Source organism: Myotis brandtii, unplaced genomic scaffold (assembly GCF_000412655.1).
Source record: "Myotis brandtii unplaced genomic scaffold, ASM41265v1 scaffold260, whole genome shotgun sequence".
Classification (NCBI taxonomy): Eukaryota; Metazoa; Chordata; class Mammalia; order Chiroptera; family Vespertilionidae; genus Myotis; species Myotis brandtii.
The window spans coordinates 2,996,441-3,015,054 of record NW_005359881.1 but is presented as its reverse complement, the minus strand read 5'-3'; the positions used below and the strand labels follow the sequence as shown (position 1 = coordinate 3,015,054).

Here is an 18,614-nt window from a genome sequence, read left to right as displayed (position 1 = left end):
GACACTGAATCTTCTCAGTTGAGCTTAGGTATGGGAGGAGGAGTCCCTAGACTTCTGGGATGGCATCCAGGGGCTGTGTGACAGAATGTGTGAGGCCCTTGTAGTATGGCGCTGTGCACTCGGGGAAAGAAAGCAATGGGACGAATGGAGGTCAGGACAGAGGGGGAAGAGGCAGGGCACAACAAAGTAAAGCAAACAGAAGTTTCCCACCGGGAACTGAGTAAGCAGTGGGTTCACATAGAGAGAATGCCAGCACTATGGCTGGGGGACATGAGGCAGATGAAGTCTGCGGACTCAGAGCTGGGTTTGCTATGTTCTTGCGCATCAAGGCAATTTTTTCAGCGTCTTGATTTCTAGTTAGGTTAATTTATTTCTTGTAGTCTGTGGATTTTCTACTTATAAATAAAACACGCAATCAAAATTCATGGTCTACTTCAAAAGAGCCACATAACCACACTATGAATAGGAATAATTAGTTGTTAGCTTTAGGAATAAAATATAGTTCCCCTTGAGGGAGAAACCTGGGAATAAAGACATTTTCTAGACATGGTTATGCACACCACCCAAGAGCCTTTTTTTACCAAATATTGTAGGGTAGGTGTCCATCAGGGGTCTGGTGGTCATTTCTTAGAACTCAAATGAGGATATTCAAAAGGCATAGGAGACTGGCTTTCACTTTTTATACCTGTGGTGACATAAGAGGATCACAGTGACATACTAATCATCCAGTTTTTAAAGTTGAGTTGTGATGGAAATTTTATTTGCAAAAACAAGGCTCAGAAAATAGTCTGAGCAAACAAGCATGTGTTTCCGTCCTCCCAGGTCTCAGCTCTTACAACAATGCAAAATAGTGGACATTTTCATGCACTCTTTTGAATGCATATACTAGTATACAGTTCTACCAACAATTTTAATTGCCTTCATTTTATTCATTTTACCAGATATACTAACTTAACTGACTACTTTAGGATTTTCTAGTGTTAATTTCTTAGTTCAGCCTTCTGGGAGAGATGTGGTAAAGTGGTTGAGCAATGAGAAACATGAGAAAAAAAGGAGCAAAGGAATTTATTTCTGGGTTTGGTATCACATATGTTGGCATTTGCTATGTAACAAACCACCCCAAAGCTTAGTAGCTTAAATTCACAGCCATGCATTTATCCAATGGTCCTGCAGAGAGGCAATTTGAGCAGAGTTCAGCAAGGTGGCTCCTCAGATGCCACTGGGCTCCCCCATCTGTCCTTGGTCCGCTGTCCAATCAGCCATGACCCGTCTGCCCTGAGAGGGCCTCAGCTGGGCGGCTTGTTCCTGCTCCCCATGGCTTCTCCTCTTGCGCAGGGCTAGCCCATGTTTGTTCTCATGATGGTGGCAGAGTTCAGAGTGAGAGTGGGGACACAGAGGCTTCTTGAAACCTTGGCTCCACGCCTCTGCTAGATTGTGTTCGTTAAAGCCAGACACATGGCCAGCTCGATTCAACAAGGGGAGAAGCTGCAAAGTCTCATGCAGGTGGGTGTGGGTGCAGGGACGGAAAAAATTGTGGTCCTTTCTGCAAACAAACTCACATACCTATGATTAGCAATTTGTAAAGAAAATTTTAAAAAGTAATTGGCATAAAAGGGACAAGATATTTAAGGACTTGAGCCTAACTGAAGTTATACAGAAACACTCCTAGAAATAAGGGTTCTTACCTGACATGCACAAGGTGATATGACTCCTGGTCAGATCACTGACTCCTAGTCAGATTACTATTAAAAACAGCCCACTCCAGCTGTGCAGGTAAAGGTGTGTGTGCTGCTGGTATGCAGAGAAAAGTGCAGTGTTTGAAATGACTCTTTCAATGCGCTCTGTGCTTTTGCTTCACCTTTTCCAGATCTGAGGAGAGAAGGGTCACTTTCTCCGGTGAACTCACAAAAAATCACCTTGCTGCTGCAGTCGCCTGCGGTCAAGTTTATCACCAATCCCGAGTTCTTCACTGTACTGCATGCCAATTATGTGAGTGCTCCAGAAATGCAGAGTGGGCCTGGCCTGGCTTCCATCAAGACAAAAAGCGCAACTTTGCCAAGTTGTTTGATACTGAACGAGGGTAGAATTTTCTTGCCTGAAAGAGAGTAGAATTTTAGCCCAGGCGAGAATAAAGAAAACAGCTCAGTCCACTCTTTTCATTCTGTGCGTTTTCCAAAAAGGGAAAGAGCTGGATGGGGAAATGCTGTTTACCCTTCAGGTTTTTGTCAGTGTCAGTGTGTTCGTGTCAGTGAAAGTGCTTTGGTAGAAGTGTGGGAGAAAGACTGGGGGACTAAGACTGGAGACTGATTCAACCATTCTAGTGAGAGATGACGAAGGCCAGCTAAGTCAGGGGCCGGCCTCATGGAAAGGAATGACTCATTTCAGGAGACATTTCTGGGTGGAATCAGTAACAGGGCTTTGGACCACTGTGATTGAGGGGGATGGGATATGAGGACTCAGGAAAGTCTGAGTCCTTTTTGCTTTGAGCACCTGAGTTAGGTGGTGACTCCATTAGGCGGGTCCGGTAGTTGAATGAGATGACAAAGTTTGTGTCATGGAAGGAGGAGAGCAGGTTTTAGCAGGTTATATTTGAGAAGCTGCTGGGACATTCAGTGGTTAGAGCCAGAGCAGCTGCCCTGTGGTGCAGGCATGAATGCTGAAGGGGACAAGGATGCCAGATCCTGGGCACCAGGGGACTTGGGCCAGCAGGAGCTATACCGTGCCTGCTTGCTCCAGCTTTCCTGTTATCACATGCACACATCATCCCCGTGAGCCATAAAACTGTCATTTGCACAATGAGAAATTCCTGAAACTTTTTTTGTTTTTCTCATCCCCTACCCCTCACGTACAAACATTTCTACAGAGGAATCAAAGGAGTGATGGACCCTGAAGTCCTGCCTTAAATCCCAGGAACCTTAAATGAATATACTCTTTGTTGTAGACGCTAAAGGAGCACAGGCAGACCTATGCAGTCAGAGAGGATCCATGGAGGAGAGAGAGGAAAGAGACTCGAAGAGGTCAAGAAAGATTCAAAAAAGGAGGGGAGCCTTTGAGATGCACAGGGAGGTCGACTGTGTCCCAGGCTGTGGAGCAGCAGGTAGAGTAGGGATCACCAACAGGGCCATGTGTGTTTACAGCTGCTCATTTAATTTTTTAGCAAGATTTCTGCTTCTGAGGCTGCCTCCTCGAGGCTCACAATAAATAACTGTTTAGAAATCACATTATATCACATTAAGGTTCTCAAACTGTGCTTGATCTGTGTTTTTTCTAATCCTCCACTCCCTATCTCAACTGGCTCTGACCCCATCTCAGAATGCTTACCGCGTGTTCACCAGTAGCACCTGCTTAAAGCACATGATTCTGAAAGTCCGGCGGGATGCACGCAATTTTGAACGCTACCAGCATAACCGGGACTTGGTGAATTTCATCAACATGTTTGCAGACACACGTCTGGAATTGCCTCGGGGCTGGGAGATCAAAACAGACCAGCAGGGAAAGGTGAGTGTGACTGTGTGGCCCTTTCATCCTGGGGGCCCTTTCCTTGAAAGGAAAGACACTGTGAAAGTGAGGAGGGGGGTTGATGAGGGGAGGAGAGCCTATGAGCCTGGGATGTGCCATTGGCTCCCAGGAGGCAGGGCGGAGGAACTGTCCACAGCAGGCTTTCTGTCCTGTGCACTGGAGTGTGTTTAGCAGCATCCCTGACTTCTGCCCACTGAGCACCCCCACCAAGTTTGGACCTTACTATATATACCCCCTGGGGAGCAAAATCACCCCCATTTGAGAACTACTGTCTACATCTCTTTACATTTAGGTTTGGAATTCGAAACCAGATTCTGTTCAATGACCTTCCACTGTTTGCCTCCTTAGACAGCTAACTCCCAGAGAACAAAATTATTCGTTAAATGGGAGTGACATTATTAGATTACTCACGGTGATTTCCCTAGTAAGCCTTCAGTTCTCCTTAAAGCTGCCTGGCAAACAGTGATGGGGCACATTGAGTTTGTGCCATGTTAACTGGCTTGCATTTTGCCTTTGTGTGACCTTAACCAAAACTGGTCCTTCCCAGCAATGCTTTAGACGCTTAATTGGGTTTGCTTAATCATCATCATTCATCTCAATGTATTTACAAGACAGGCCAACGTTTACTAAAGAACTGTCCCTGTGTAATCTTTTGTGAACTTTGTTGGAGAGAACCCCTCCCTCTTTTAGGGTCAAAGGAATCAGAAGCTTCTACCAGCAGACATGAATTACTCCATTTTTTCCCTTTGCGATTGTGAACCTGCAAAGCCATAGTTCCCCGGAGTGAGTTGATGTCCCCAGAGTGGTACTGTCATAAAAACAATACCACTGGGAGCTATAAACTCTTTCCCACAAACCGCTTAGCATTCCTCAGCACCTGAACTCTCTAGATCGTGTGAGAAAAGACTGTGTCCACTAATGCAAGTCCATGAGTACAAGGAAGCTCTATTACCAGCTCCTCTGTAGTCAGGGATTAAATGGGGGTGGGGGGATTCCTTGTGCAGCAGAAAAGCCACCGTAGCCACAATCTGCTCCCCAAGATCTCCTCATTTACTGGATGTGGCCTCCACTGGGAGAATGACAGTGATTTATATACTATGAGGACTTGCTGGGATGTGTTAGGGTGGGAAATGAAGCCTGAGCCGGAACAGAAAGTAAAGGATCGGTGCTGGGGTGCACCTGCCTATCTCAGAGGTCTGCGGTGGTGGCCATGATTGCATTTATTGTTTAACCAAGATGCCAAGGGACACCACTGTAAGTCAGTGAACAGAAAGGCAGTGTTTATTATGCAAGAGCACACACTTATGCAAGCCCCCTATCCTTGGATTTTCAAGAATGAAGCTCTCATATCAGGAAACAAACAGCAGAGGCCCAGGGAATGCAGAGAGGCCCCAGATGCAGTCAACCCTGGTCCTCCATGATACACACACTGCCTCCTACTCATCACTATAGCAGAAAGCAAAGCAGCTGAGACATGTACCTAGAGACTGTCTTTATTCCATTGTATATTCTTGCCTCTTTTATCATATATTAATTGACTGTATAAGTGTGGGTTTATTTCTGGGCACTTTATTCTGTTCCATTGATCTATATGTCTGTTTTTATGACAGTACCATGCTTTTTTGATTTCTATAATCTTGAAATATAGCTTAATATCAGATAGCCTCTAACTTCGTTCTTCTTTCTCAAGATCGCTGTGGCTATTTGTAGTCTTTTTTTGTTATACATAAATTTTTGGGTTATTTGTTTTAGTTCTGTGAAATACTCCATTAGTATTTTTCAGAGAACTGAAAGTAATCATTATGCACCCATCAATCTGAATACTATATGCTTATTAAAATTCTATGTTAAAAGAAAATTTGATAACTTAGGGAAATGCTTATAAAATAATAGGCAAAAAGATTTACAACAAAATTATTGTTAATGTGGGGAAAAATGTATATATGTGCATATGTGTATATTTGCATAGGAAAAGAAAAAAATCTGGAAAATATTACCAAAATAGCCCAGCCAGTGTGGCTCAGTGGTTGAGCATCAACCCATGAACCAGAAGCTCATGGTTTGATTCCCAATCAGGGCACATGCCTGGGTTGTGGGCTCGGTCCCCAGTGGGAGATGTACAGGAAACAGCTGATCAGTGATTCTTTGTCATCATTGATGTTTCTATCTCTCTCTCCCCCTTCCTCTCTGAAATCAATAAAAATATATTTTTTAAATTACCAAAATATTTTAGTGATTGCCTTTAGATTGTGTTATTTGGGATGATTTAAGTTATTTTCTTTTTACTATTTTATCCTTTCAATTTTTTTATCAGTGAGACTCTACTAATTCTATATTAAAAAGCATTTTTTAAAAAGTAAAATCCTATAAAAGTTATTAATCACTAGTATTATTTATCCATCAAAAGCTCTATTTATCTTATTTTGCATATGAAATAAAGTGTTGTTATTACTACTGTATGACTTCACAGTGTAAAGTGTTAATGACTGCTATTGCTTCATTCAGCTACTGAGCAAACAGATGCACAGTGCCCAGTGTTCCATCCAATTCTGAGTAGATAAAAAAGAGAGACAGAAATAAACATGATGCCTTGGCCCGTAGCATTCCCTTACAGGGTTCACTACACTCTGGCTCATTCTCATAGCGTGCTTTTTTCACTGGTCTGTCTGCAGTCTTTTTTCGTGGACCACAACAGTCGAGCGACCACTTTCATTGACCCCCGAATCCCTCTTCAGAACGGCCGTCTTCCTAATCATCTGATGCATCGCCAGCACCTCCAGAGGCTCCGCAGTTACAGTGCTGGAGAGGTAACACCCTTCCCCTACCCTCAGCTCACAGGTCCACAGATTCTGCCTCTGATTGTGGAGCCAGAACTGTTTCTAAGTGGCTGAGATCTAGGAAAAATTAACCAGGCACAAGGAGTACCCTGTTCTCATTCCACCACGTGCTGTTCTAGTTTATATCTCTTTTATTACCTGTGCTTGCCTGCTGCTGAGCCATGAAAGGCTGCCACCTTTCGTAAGCTCACATTCATTGCCTATCTGAAATACTGTCTCTGTATCCCATAATCTTTCCTGTCCTCTTTTCCCAAACCAAAACTCAAAATATAGTCCTTTTCTACTTTCAAACAGTTTCTGAGAATATTATGAGAAAATCCATTTTTATGTCCTAACATCTTTTTATAACATCAAGAGATGAGGGCACTGAGAACAATTTGCCATAAAACAGCTTTTAAAGTTGAATTTTAGAGTGAGGCAAAAAATGAAAAAACTGTCAGAAAAAAAAGAAATATCTATTTGGCCCCCTCAGAGAGTCATTCCAGGGAGAACCACAGTGTACATACACCTCAGAAGAAACTGGAAAAATTACAGTCTCCCTAAAAGCTTCCAGATAGCAAACATAAGTCTTAAACGAAGAGCTAGTTGTTGGTGTGTCATCACTTGTTGTAATGAAAGCCTCGTGTGACTCCTACATTTCAGAGGAGTCATCTGTGGACTCTGAGAGATGCAACTATTTCCAATCAAGGGCACTCATGTTTCAGTGCCACTGTGATCAAATGAATTTTTCTTTCATGGGATCATCTTAGGTATCATTGTTTCAGGATATTACTGAAAACATACACATAAAAGGTGTGTGTGACGATGCAGAGAGGAAGTATTACACACCTGCAAGTGTTATGTGGGTGTCAAGACCCTCCAGATACCAGACACTCAGCAGGAAACAAGTTCACAGATTGTAGAAAGCAGTGCCCCAACTTCCCAGCTCAACACAGATAGCTCCCCTGTCTGGTAGCAATCGTACAATACTTCAGAAAGTATTAAGCGTGAGATGATAGTGAACAAATTCAAAACTCTGCATCAACTCGAAATATGTCATTTCAATTTATTTAAAATGTCCAAGCTCTTTAATATTTTAAGGCAATTTCAGTATTATTGTCAGGTCACTTCATGTAATAAAAAGAAACTGAGTATTGCAGACATTTCACTGTCAATAAAATATACCTCAATGTAATAACGGCTATATATGACAAACCACAGCCCACATCATACTCAATGAGCAAACACTAATGATTTTATTTTGGAATTAGGCCTCAGATGTCTGTAGAAACAGAGGAACCTCTTTAATGGCCCGGCCAGGACACAGCCTCGTAGCTGCTATTCGAAGCCAGCATCAACATGAGTCGTTGCCACTGGGTATGTAGCATGCTTTTAGAACCCCTGGATAATCAGTAATTAACCTGGCTTTTCTTATTGTGAATCCTTTAATACTGAGGATTCCATTGAGTTATTTTTCTTCCTCTTTTATGGCATAGTCTCCCCCTTTATTGTTTGCGCCCATCCTCCCCTCCCCTTCGCCTCTTTTCCCTTTCTCCTTCCTCCTCGCTTTGTCCTCTCTCATCCCTCACCTCCTTCTTCCCTCATATCTTCCAGACCCACATTTCCCTTCTTTTCTCTATTCAGTGCTTTGTTAGCCAAGTCCAGGGGAGCATAATTTAGTGAGGTCATGAATTTGTTTCTGTTAGATGCAGTTTTTAATGTAAACCTCTCTTCCCTTGTGTGTATGGGGATAAGTCGACAGAGTCTTGATTTCTAAAATCAACTGCCTCTTCTCAAAGCGCATGCCACTTGTATCAGGGGAAAGAGGTGAGAGAGCCTAAATGGATTTGGATGGTTCCATTATCACTCCTGGAAATCAACTCACGGCCACAGGTCATACGTGTCCAGTGCTCGGAAAAGGGTTTATTTGACCTCATAAAGAGTCTTGTGCTAAAATAACTATGGCAAAATGACCAAGAGAATCTATTAAGAAGAGAGTAAGACTTCGCTCGTGGGAGAACTACTTTGTATTTTATCTGTTCACACAGTAGTGAGTTAACACATCATTATGTTTCTGGAATATTAGGCTGATTAACTTGGATTGAGTTCACTTCTGGGGTGATTGTTTAAAAATAATGATGCTATTATGTCACTGGAAACACCCTCAGGAGCTTACATTTTTTGATACATTGCCACCTGCCCCTCAAACTTCTAAATTAATTCTCGCGTTAAGCAGCCATCTTCCAATCATCAGGGAAATCATCTGTGATCTGCAGACTGAAGCACAACTCTGCCCTTCTGTCGTTTCAGCATATAATGACAAGATCGTGGCGTTTCTTCGCCAGCCAAACATTTTTGAAATGCTGCAAGAGCGTCAGCCAAGCTTGGCAAGAAACCACACACTCAGGTAGGGGCTTGTCCATCCCTGTGTAACTCTAGGTCTCCTCAGCTCTCTTTCAAGATGGGACAGCACCTCTGGGGAGACAGAGCAGAAGGCTTTGCTGTTTTCTATCCATGCATTTAAATTACAATTTGAATTCTCAAAACGAAGGGGCCAGAGGGTTCTAATGTGCTCAGAAGTGTAACAATCAGCACTATCCATGCATTTAAATTACAATTTGAATTCTCAAAATGAAGGGGCCGCGGGTTCTAATGTGCTCAGAAGTGTAGCAATCAGCAATAGTCATATTGTCAGGTTACGTATGATTCATAATGATGCTAAAATGATTTCCATTGACTTGGAAGGAAGCACTGAAAGGGAGCAACATACTTTTAATTAAAAGGTATTTATGTAAAGCACCATATACATTTTTTGAAATAAAAGTATTTAATAGTAAATCATATATAAAATGACCAATTTCAAAAGAAGCAAACAAAAAGTATCATATATGTTCCGATTTTCCCAAAAGTATAGTTCTGTTGTTTATTAGGGTCGTATTTGACTAAGTGTCTCTGGAAATCTGAATCACTTCATTTGGAAGGAATAGTCACACAAAGTGATAAAAAGAGAAAATATCTCCTGAAGCTAAATCCCACTTTTTCACCAAAATAGTTAAACACCTCTCTCTCTTTCAGTTTATTGTTCAGAATTTCAAAAGCTGGAGATGCATGGATATTAAGAATGTTCCCTTGTAGTCTTAATTCTAGCTCACATACGGGCTAACAATCAAGTCATGTTATTTAATCCTCTACCTTTAGTCTTCTCATCACTGAAATAGGGTCACAATGTAGGCACTATTGAAATGCTTAAATGGGGATGTGTGTGAAAGATCAGACAAAGTGGGTGAGAACAGTCAGTTACTGCCTCTAATCCCTTACCTCCCATCTGGTGGTCTTTTGAATCTGTCAGACAACTGTAAAACTCTATTTTGTGTGACTTCCTCAATAAATCACCAACATTGGAAAATAACCTCTTTGTTATTCAAGTCCTTATTAATCCTGCCAGGACATATCAATTATATTCTTGCCCCTCCAAGACCCTCTCATTGACACCTCTTTTCCCTGTGTCTTTACCTTTGTAAATTAGAACCACCATCCTCCAAATTGGCCATTATCTCTCTATTCCTTCCTCTGTCCTCATTTCCACATCTAAACATTTACCTCCTCACTTTTTCTCTTCTAGCCCTTTTATTCTCTTCTCTATCATGACCAGTATTTGGATTTTCATCATTTCTCTCCTGAAGTTGGCAGGGGTCTCTTAGAAGATATCCCCTATCATCCTACTGTAACCAGAATTATCTTCTTATAGAACAGATCAAATTATGTCACTCCTGTCCCTCAACAAAAGCTCTTCTGGCTCTCATTGCATATGAAATAAAGATTTCTAAGCACAATTTCCATGGTCTCCAAAGCCTGGCCCTAGCCTAACTCTCCATCCTGTGCTAGTATTTTTCTCCTACCATCTTTCATTTCCACCAAATAAGCTGTCCCTCTCTCCTGCCTTCTCCTTTTCTGGAATGGCTTTCCTTTTGTGGATAGCTCATCCTATTTTAAAGGCTCAAATCAAATGTGAAGATTTGGGGATTCAAGCAGACTCTAGGATTTCTTGTGCCTTACTTTAAACATTCTTTTTGTACCTCTAAGGTATTTCCCCTTATCTCTGTTATTCTATCATGTACTTATGTCTCCCTACAGCACTATAAGCTCTTTAGTGCAGGACCTTGTCTGTGTACCCACTCTGACCCTCAGAACCTGGTCCTTTAATTTAAAGATGGAAAACATTATTTTTGGAGTGAAGGAAAAGGCCTTAGCATGAACAGTTGAGCTTAAGCATGAGTATTGTCACCTCCACTTATGTCCAACTCTGCCCAAATTTCATTACTGCGCTGCTAAAGGCAGGGCCATGCTCAGTCATATGGGTCATTTATTCATGGGCTCCGTTATTTTCTCACAGTACATCATAATCTAAGGGATTTTCAAAGAATTTTCAGAGGTGTTATACTAATTAAAAAGTTTTTGACACATTTCTGCTTTTGAACATTTTTTAATGTATTGGTTCCACCACTAAGTAATTAATTCACTGCTTACTTTTTAGAGAAATTTGAATCCACTAAAGGCACTATATTCCCATTTAAATAATTTAAATAATTTGAAAGTAGAAACAATATAACCTCCATAAGAGTAGGACCTATGTCAGTTTTGCTTGCTACTACAAGTAAAAGAGTATATTTTCAAAGAGAAATAAACTTTTGAGCCTTATTGTGTAATATCACGTTTTTTAAAACCTTAAGAGTTTAGTTGCATTGTGGAATTATACAATTATGATTTTCCACACATGGGGGGACTTGGAGTGAGGGAAATGGAAAAACCATGGAAATTGTTTAGTATAGAAACTAATAACCTTTTCTTAAAGGTTGAAAGTATTCTAGATCCCCCCTTTTCCCCCATTGATCCCCTCCACCTCACCCCCAGCAGGCCTTCACCACATTATTGTCTATATCCATGGGTTAGGCATATATGCATATAAATTCTTGGGTTAATCTCTTCCTGTCCCCCTCCCTTTAAAGAATATGATGAGAAACATTATAGACTTGCCCTCACATATAAACATAAGCCTTTGCATATAATTTCAAATGAAGGACTTGTGGACCCCAGGTTGGGAATCCAAATATTTCATCAAAAACAGTTGACCAACAATGACATCAGAAACTAGGAGGGGATGGAATTAAAAAGGTAGAATGACAAGAATAAGAACTTGCTCTTTAGGGGGTCACTCTTAAGGGAACTAGGAAGCTGGGCACTGCTTGCTGGGATTGAACCTCTGCCTGCTCCTGGGTGTGATGTGAGTGTGAGTCAGCTCCATCTTAAAGGTCCAAGAGTTGAAAATAAAAGCACATCTTCCCATGACCCTGTCCGGAGGAAGAACATGCTTCCTCTGTGGTACCAAGGGGAGGACAGTGACCCTTATTCAGCCATAGCTATTTCCAAGGAGCCATGGATCCACTGTCTTGGGTCCACAAAGTCAATTGCTGGGTTAGAGGGTAGAGAATGAGTTTCAGGAAACTGTTTTCAGCAGTGAATCGTAAAGAAGTCACACATAGAGGGGGAAGATGGAACCAGAAAACCCAGAGGCTAATGGTATCTGTTAATTTTAAGGGTCATGGTCGCAGTCCTTATTCATTCATTCATTCATTCATTCTTTCCTTCAACTAGTGCTTTTATTGTGCAACTATTCTGAATCAGAATTGTGCTAGGGCTTCGTATGTAGCAGCAAGCAAAACAGACATAGGTCTTACTCTGATGGCACTTGCAATCAATTAAGGGAGACAGATGACAGACAAGTTTGGCCTGTTTTATTTGTGTGTGTTTTTTTAAAGCCAAATATATAGCCATAGAATTTGTTAAGGGTCATGAAGGATGCGATCAGAAGTCAGCAATAGTAGGTAATATGCTGGTGCAGAGGAGGAGGACGTACGTCCTAAGCAGAATGCAGGGAAGGCTTTCAGAATGCAGGTAGTTGACACTAAACTGAAACCTGAAGGATGAGAAGAAACTGTCCCCAAGATGCAAGGTGGGGATCAGGGAGAGAGTGTGCAAAGGCCCCACGCAAGAAAAGGCTTGATGTAGGTGAAGAGCGAAAAAACGCCAGGATGGCTTAGGGTGGATTGGGACTATGGTGAAATTGGAAAGGGAGGCTTGTCAGCAATGGAAAGGAGCTGGGATTTTATCTGAAGTAAATTGTATTTACAAAGTGATTAAAGAGTTTTCAGCAGGAAAGAAAGATAGATGAATTTGTGTTTTTAATGACCACTTGGGCTATTCTGTAGAGAAAAATGCTAGACTGGAGGTAGGACATAAGATATAGGAGAAGGGGTTACTAGGAGACTATGATATTAATCTCCTTGTATGGAGGATGGTAGAGCATGGGTGGAGGGGAGGGAAGAGCTTGCGTGATAGCATGCATGCAAAAACAACAGAGGCTGGTGACCGCTTGAACATGGGGGTGAGGAGCCGAGAATGATAGCCAGGTGTGATGCTTTGAAGATCAGCGGGTGATGGTGTCTGTCTTTGTCCTTTGGGGCTTGCTATACGAAGTACCACAGACTGGGTGGCTTATAAACAGCAGAAAATTACTGCTCACGGTGTGGTGACTCGAAGTCCAAGAACTTGGTGCTACCATAATCAGAATGCGGGCCTTCTTTCAGGTTACAAACTTCTCATATCCTCACATGTAAGAGACAAGAGCACTAATCTCAGACAAGAGTTCTCTGCCTTCATGACCTAATCACATCCTCAAGCCCCCACCTCCTAACACCATTACATTGGGCTTTGGGATTCCAACATGCAAAAGAAATTTAAAAGTTAAATATTGTTTTTAAAATTGCTCTCTAAATCTTCCCAGATTTATGCTGCATTGCTTCAAGGCATTTTTTAAAAATTCTTTGAAGCATGCATGCAATTGAATTAATCTTGGTTATGGTATTTATAGTATTTGAATATTTGAATGTCAGAAAAGCCAATTACAAAGTTCATTTGATCAAAATAAACGCTATTTATCCATAGACTTATTGGAATAATTTGCCAGGTTAGAGTTGGAGATTGTGGAAAAGGGTCAGAATGTATAAACTGCAATCAAACAGAGAGAAATGTAGGCCTGTGCTCGGACCACCCGGAGACTCTCGCGTGTTCTGGAGGTCAGACTCTCTTGGTGCCCAGCGTGCCTTACATGTTTTCCATCAGGCATAAGGCTCCTCACTCTCTTTCCATGACCTCCAAGATGTCCTGAGCCCACCACAGTCCTTCAGCCGCTCTCCTAGTCCAGCTCCACTCCCGATGGCCATGGCTCTTCAAGGACCTAACTTTGTTGTGTTCCTTAGCTTCTGTCCCTGTGAGTCTGGGGAGAGGGGATTCCTTGTAGAGCAGTGATGGCAAACCTTTTGAGCTCGGCGTGTCAGCATTTTGAAAAACCCTAACTTAACTCTGGTGCCGTGTCACATATAGAAATTTTTTGATATTTGCAACCATAGTAAAACAAAGACTTATATTTTTGATATTTATTTTATATATTTAAATGCCATTTAACAAAGAAAAATCAACCAAAAAAAATGAGTTCGCGTGTCACCTCTGACACGCGTGTCATAGGTTCGCCATCACTGTTGTAGAGTATCCTGGGAACCTGCAATACGAACTTTAAATACCAAGAATACTAGTATATTTGACACTAATTAGGACATCGCTGTTCAGCCACATTGGAAGAGAGAGAAAAAGGGATCAGAAAAGGATTCATTCCTTGGCTTCTGAGTTGTGGTTTAACTCTTTTCTTTTCCACATTATTTTAGGGAGAAAATCCATTACATTCGGACTGAGGGTAATAATGGGCTGGAAAAGTTGTCCTGTGATGCAGATCTAGTTATTTTGCTGAGGTAAGAGGCTAAGCCTGGAGCAATTCTGGAAAAGCATCTGGAAAAGCTGCCCTGGGCAGTTCTTCACTACGCCCGGCTGGAACACTCACCATTTGCTCTAAGTTTCTAGTGACCAGGGCTGAAAAGGGCCCCCATCCATGGCCTTCTTTACATTTACAGTTCAGGTAGCAAGAGCTGAATATAGTACTTGATAGAGACTTCGTTGTAGTATTAATTAGGGTTTAAAGTAACACAGAAAAAAAAATAACACAGAATTTGCGTGCTGGGATGTGCCTATCTCTTTTTTTTCTTTATTGATTAAGGCAGGAGTCCTCAAACTACGGCCCGCGGGCCACATGCAAACACAAATATTGTATTTGTTCCCGTTTTGTTTTTTTACTTCAAAATAAGATATGTGCAGTGTGCATAGGACTTTGTTCATAGTTTTTTTTAAACTATAGTCTGGCCCTCCCAACGGTCTGAGGGACAGTGAACTGGCCCCCTGTTTAAAAAGTTTGAGGACCCCTGGATTAAGGTATTACATATGTGTCCTTATCCCCCTGTTGTGCCTATCTTTTAAATACTATGTAGTATGCTGAATGTGAGTGTTTTTGTTGCTTTGTGAGGACTGTAACTGCTATTATACTGATTCATGAGTACTCTCTCATGGACAGAGAATAAACTCTTTTTTTTTCTTTGCAGTCTCTTTGAAGAAGAGATTATGTCCTACATCCCCCTGCAAGCTGCCTTCCACCCAGGGTACAGCTTCTCTCCTCGCTGTTCACCCTGCTCCTCACCTCAGAACTCCCCAGGTAACTTGAGAGGCTGGCAGGGTATCTCCTCTAAGTGGCCACCTGTGCTTCTACCAGATGATGGTGAAAGAAGGACGGTTGTATGCTTGCCTGTCTGTCTGCCACCTGTTTTTGTAATGCCCCGAGACTTGAATGCATTTTACATTTCAAATGGTTTGAATTTTTTATTTTTTTATTTTTTATTTTTTTGCAAAACCAGGATTTCATGACATGTATAAATTATGTGAAATTCAAATTTCAATGCCTATAAATAAAATTTTAGTGGAACCCAATCATACTGGTTTAAGTATTTTTAATGGCAACAGCAGGTGTGAGCAGTAGTGACAGAGACCACATGGCCCCAAAACCCTAAATGATTTACTATCTGTCTGCCAGACCCCTGCTCTAAATTTCTATTACATTCCAAATGCATTCTATAAGAACTTAAAAGGAGCATCAACCTATGAACCAGGAGGTCACGGTCCGATTCCTGGTCAGGGCATATACCTGGGTTGCAGGCTTCATCCCCAGTGTGGTGCAAGAGGCAGCCGATCAATGATTCTCTCCCACCATTGATATTTCTATCTCTCTCTTCCTCTCCTTTCCTCTCTGAAATCAATTAAAGTATATATTTTTTAATTTAAAAGGGAAGAGCCCTTTATGAAACCTTCATCCTTATGACTCAGAATGTTAGTAGATATCAATTTTGGCAACTTTTCTCATGTTGTAAAGAAGTTACTAGGATATATAAAGAAGATACTAGGTTAGTAGGGACCACCATACATCCCCAGGGAGATGCCAAAAAGTTTTCTTACATGGTATGAAATGGTTCCCCTGAAGTTTTCTTTATGTATTAGAATGATTTACTCATGATACAAAAAATCTTTGTCGATATTTTTCATTCCCAATGAGGAAATATATATTAGACTGTTTATTGAAAAAGGAAGATACTATTTTCTATGTTCATCGCAACAATTAAGTAAAAACCATACCCCCAAACATAATCAGATATTGGAGACTTTCCCCCATTTGTTAGTTAGCATTATCACATTGTTGCAGGTATCAGGGGTAACCCAATTTTTATATAACTTTAAAAGTAAAGGAAGTTAGTTTGAAATATCTGGTAACTTTTTATCTCACAACCTCTATAAATAAAATTTTAGTGGAACCCAATCATACTGGTTTAAGTATTTTTAATGGCAACAGCAGGTGTGAGCAGTAGTGACAGAGACCACATGGCCCCAAAACCCTAAATGATTTACTATCTGTCTGCCAGACCCCTGCTCTAAATTTCTATTACATTCCAAATGCATTCTATAAGAACTTAAAAGGGGCCCAGCCAGTGTAGCTCAGTTGTTGAGCATCAACCTATGAGCCAGCAGGTCACTGTCCGATTCCTGGTCAGGGCATATACCTGGGTTGCAGGCTCCATCCCCAGTGTGGTGCAAGAGGCAGCCGATCAATGATTCTCTCTCACCATTGATATTTCTATCTCTCTCTTCCTCTCCTTTCCTCTCTGAAATCAATTAAAGTATATATTTTTTAATTTAAAAGGGAAGAGCCCTTTATGAAACCTTCATCCTTATGACTCAGAATGTTAGTAGATATCAATTTTGGCAACTTTTCTCATGTTGTAAAGAAGTTACTAGGATATATGGTTAGTAGGGACCACCATATGTCCCCAGGAAGATGCCAAAGAGTTTTCTTACATGGTATGAAATGGTTCCCCTGAAGTTTTCTTTATGTATTAGAATGATTTACTCATGATACAAAAAATCTTTGTCGATATTTTTCATTCCCAATGAGGAAATATATATTAGACTGTTTATTGAAAAAGGAAGATACTATTTTCTATGTTCATCACAACAATTAAGTAAAAACCATACCCCCAAACATGACCAGATATTGGAGACTTTCCCCCCATTTGTTAGTTAGCATTATCACATTGTTGCGGGTATCAGGGGTAACCCAATTTTTATATAACTTTAAAGTAAAGGAAGTTAGTTTGAAAAATCTGGTAACTTTTTATCTCACAACCTCAAGAGTCAGAGTCCAAGTTTGGCTTCTGAAGTGGATGGAGAAATTCAGAAGAGAAACAGAATTTAGCAAAATGCTCTGTCCCTCAAAAAGGGTGTGACAGTATCACTCAATGCTGCTATAGTCGCTCAAACTAGAATGGTTTTTAGTTTGGCTCCTCCAAGTCATGTCACTTGAAACTCTCTTAGAGGTGTTTTTGTTCACTGTTAAACTCGGTTTTTAAGTCAGTATCTCTCTGTTGTTACTTCCTCCAAACAAGTGTACAATGACATTGTTGAAGAAATGCCTAATGCAGTGATGGCGAACCTTTTGAGCTCGGCGTGTCAGCATTTTGAAAAACCCTAACTTAACTCTGGTGCCGTGTCACATATAGAAATTTTTTGATATTTGCAACCATAGTTAAACAAAGACTTATATTTTTGATATTTATTTTATATATTTAAATGCCATTTAACAAAGAAAAATCAACCAAAAAAATGAGTTCACGTGTCATAAGTTCGCCATCACTGGCCTAATGCTGCTACCCCTGACTTACAATGTAATTGAGGTGCCATGACCTGGGGAAGGTGGAGCAGAGCTTTGTCAGAGCCAGAAAGTTCGTCTTCAGTGTGCACAAGGTGACTTACTTTTGGGGAGCAGAGCCTTCCATTGGGAGAATCTGTTGGTCTAGATCAGTGGTCGGAAAACTGCGGCTCACGAGCCACAGTTTGCCAACCACTGGTCTAGATGATCTGCCATTTTGTTGTAGAGATTGTCCCAGTCTTGTAACCTGTCTACACTTTGGTCCAAACTTTGGCAATTGGAGTGTGATTTTAACATCACTATATGTGAGAGATACCATATTGGAAATGGAAAAAGAAGAGACAGTAAAGAGTGATTTGCTAAATGAGATATATTTGGATAACTTTTATAAAAAGACTCAACTTTCCTGATACAGATATTACTGATGCCATGAGTCCAAGCACTCATCCAGTTCATTTTTTCAGAGTACTTCATTATTTATCCTCTTGGCTTTGACGATGGGGTCCTAGATTATGTAATCCAAATATAGTGATATTAAGTTTTAAAATTCCCATTTTCTAGACTTTTATGAAATTTACCTGGATGCTACAGAGATTCAGAATCATAGATATTTATGCCAACGTACTTTGCAAAATGCATGACCATGGGGATAGTGGTAGTACCAGCAATAATAAAAGATATTTGTCTTTCTCTGACTGGCTTATTTCACTTAGCATATTAATCTCCAGGTACCTCCATGCTATCTCAAAGGGTAATAGATCCTTCAATTTTAGAGAAATACAACATATGCCTCATTAGAGTTACAACCACTTCTTATAATATAGTGACTTGCAAAAAAAGTTTAATCTAGTTTTGTTTATGTTGTTTTAGATTATTTAAGTGCAATTAAGCCAAGAAACATGCTCATCAAAGAATTTATAAGAGAAATATAACTTGAAATGTAGTGGAAGACATAAATATTTCTTGTCAGCAGAATTTTTTCTGCATTATATTATTTCTACTTTTTGTAAAAGTAATTGAAGGAATAATGGAAATTAAGGGAAACTTCTTGGAGAAAAAAAATATGAAGACACATGAATATGCCTCTG

General features: G+C 40.7%; 1 protein-coding gene across 1 annotated transcript in view; it reads left to right on the top strand.

Annotated features, from left to right (window-relative positions):
* Nucleotides 1-3: 3 nt before the first annotated feature.
* LOC102263513 (E3 ubiquitin-protein ligase HECW1) overlaps nt 4-18,614 on the top strand; it is a gene marked incomplete at its 5' end in the record, with an annotated part of 47,692 nt that continues 29,081 nt past the window's right edge. Inside the window, 8 exons of the mRNA XM_005868106.2 lie at nt 4-28; nt 1,868-1,989; nt 3,313-3,498; nt 6,192-6,326; nt 7,607-7,712; nt 8,646-8,742; nt 14,114-14,197; nt 14,879-14,988. Coding sequence (XP_005868168.2) covers nt 4-28; nt 1,868-1,989; nt 3,313-3,498; nt 6,192-6,326; nt 7,607-7,712; nt 8,646-8,742; nt 14,114-14,197; nt 14,879-14,988 — 865 coding nt within the window. The remainder of the gene's footprint in view (nt 29-1,867; nt 1,990-3,312; nt 3,499-6,191; nt 6,327-7,606; nt 7,713-8,645; nt 8,743-14,113; nt 14,198-14,878; nt 14,989-18,614) is intronic.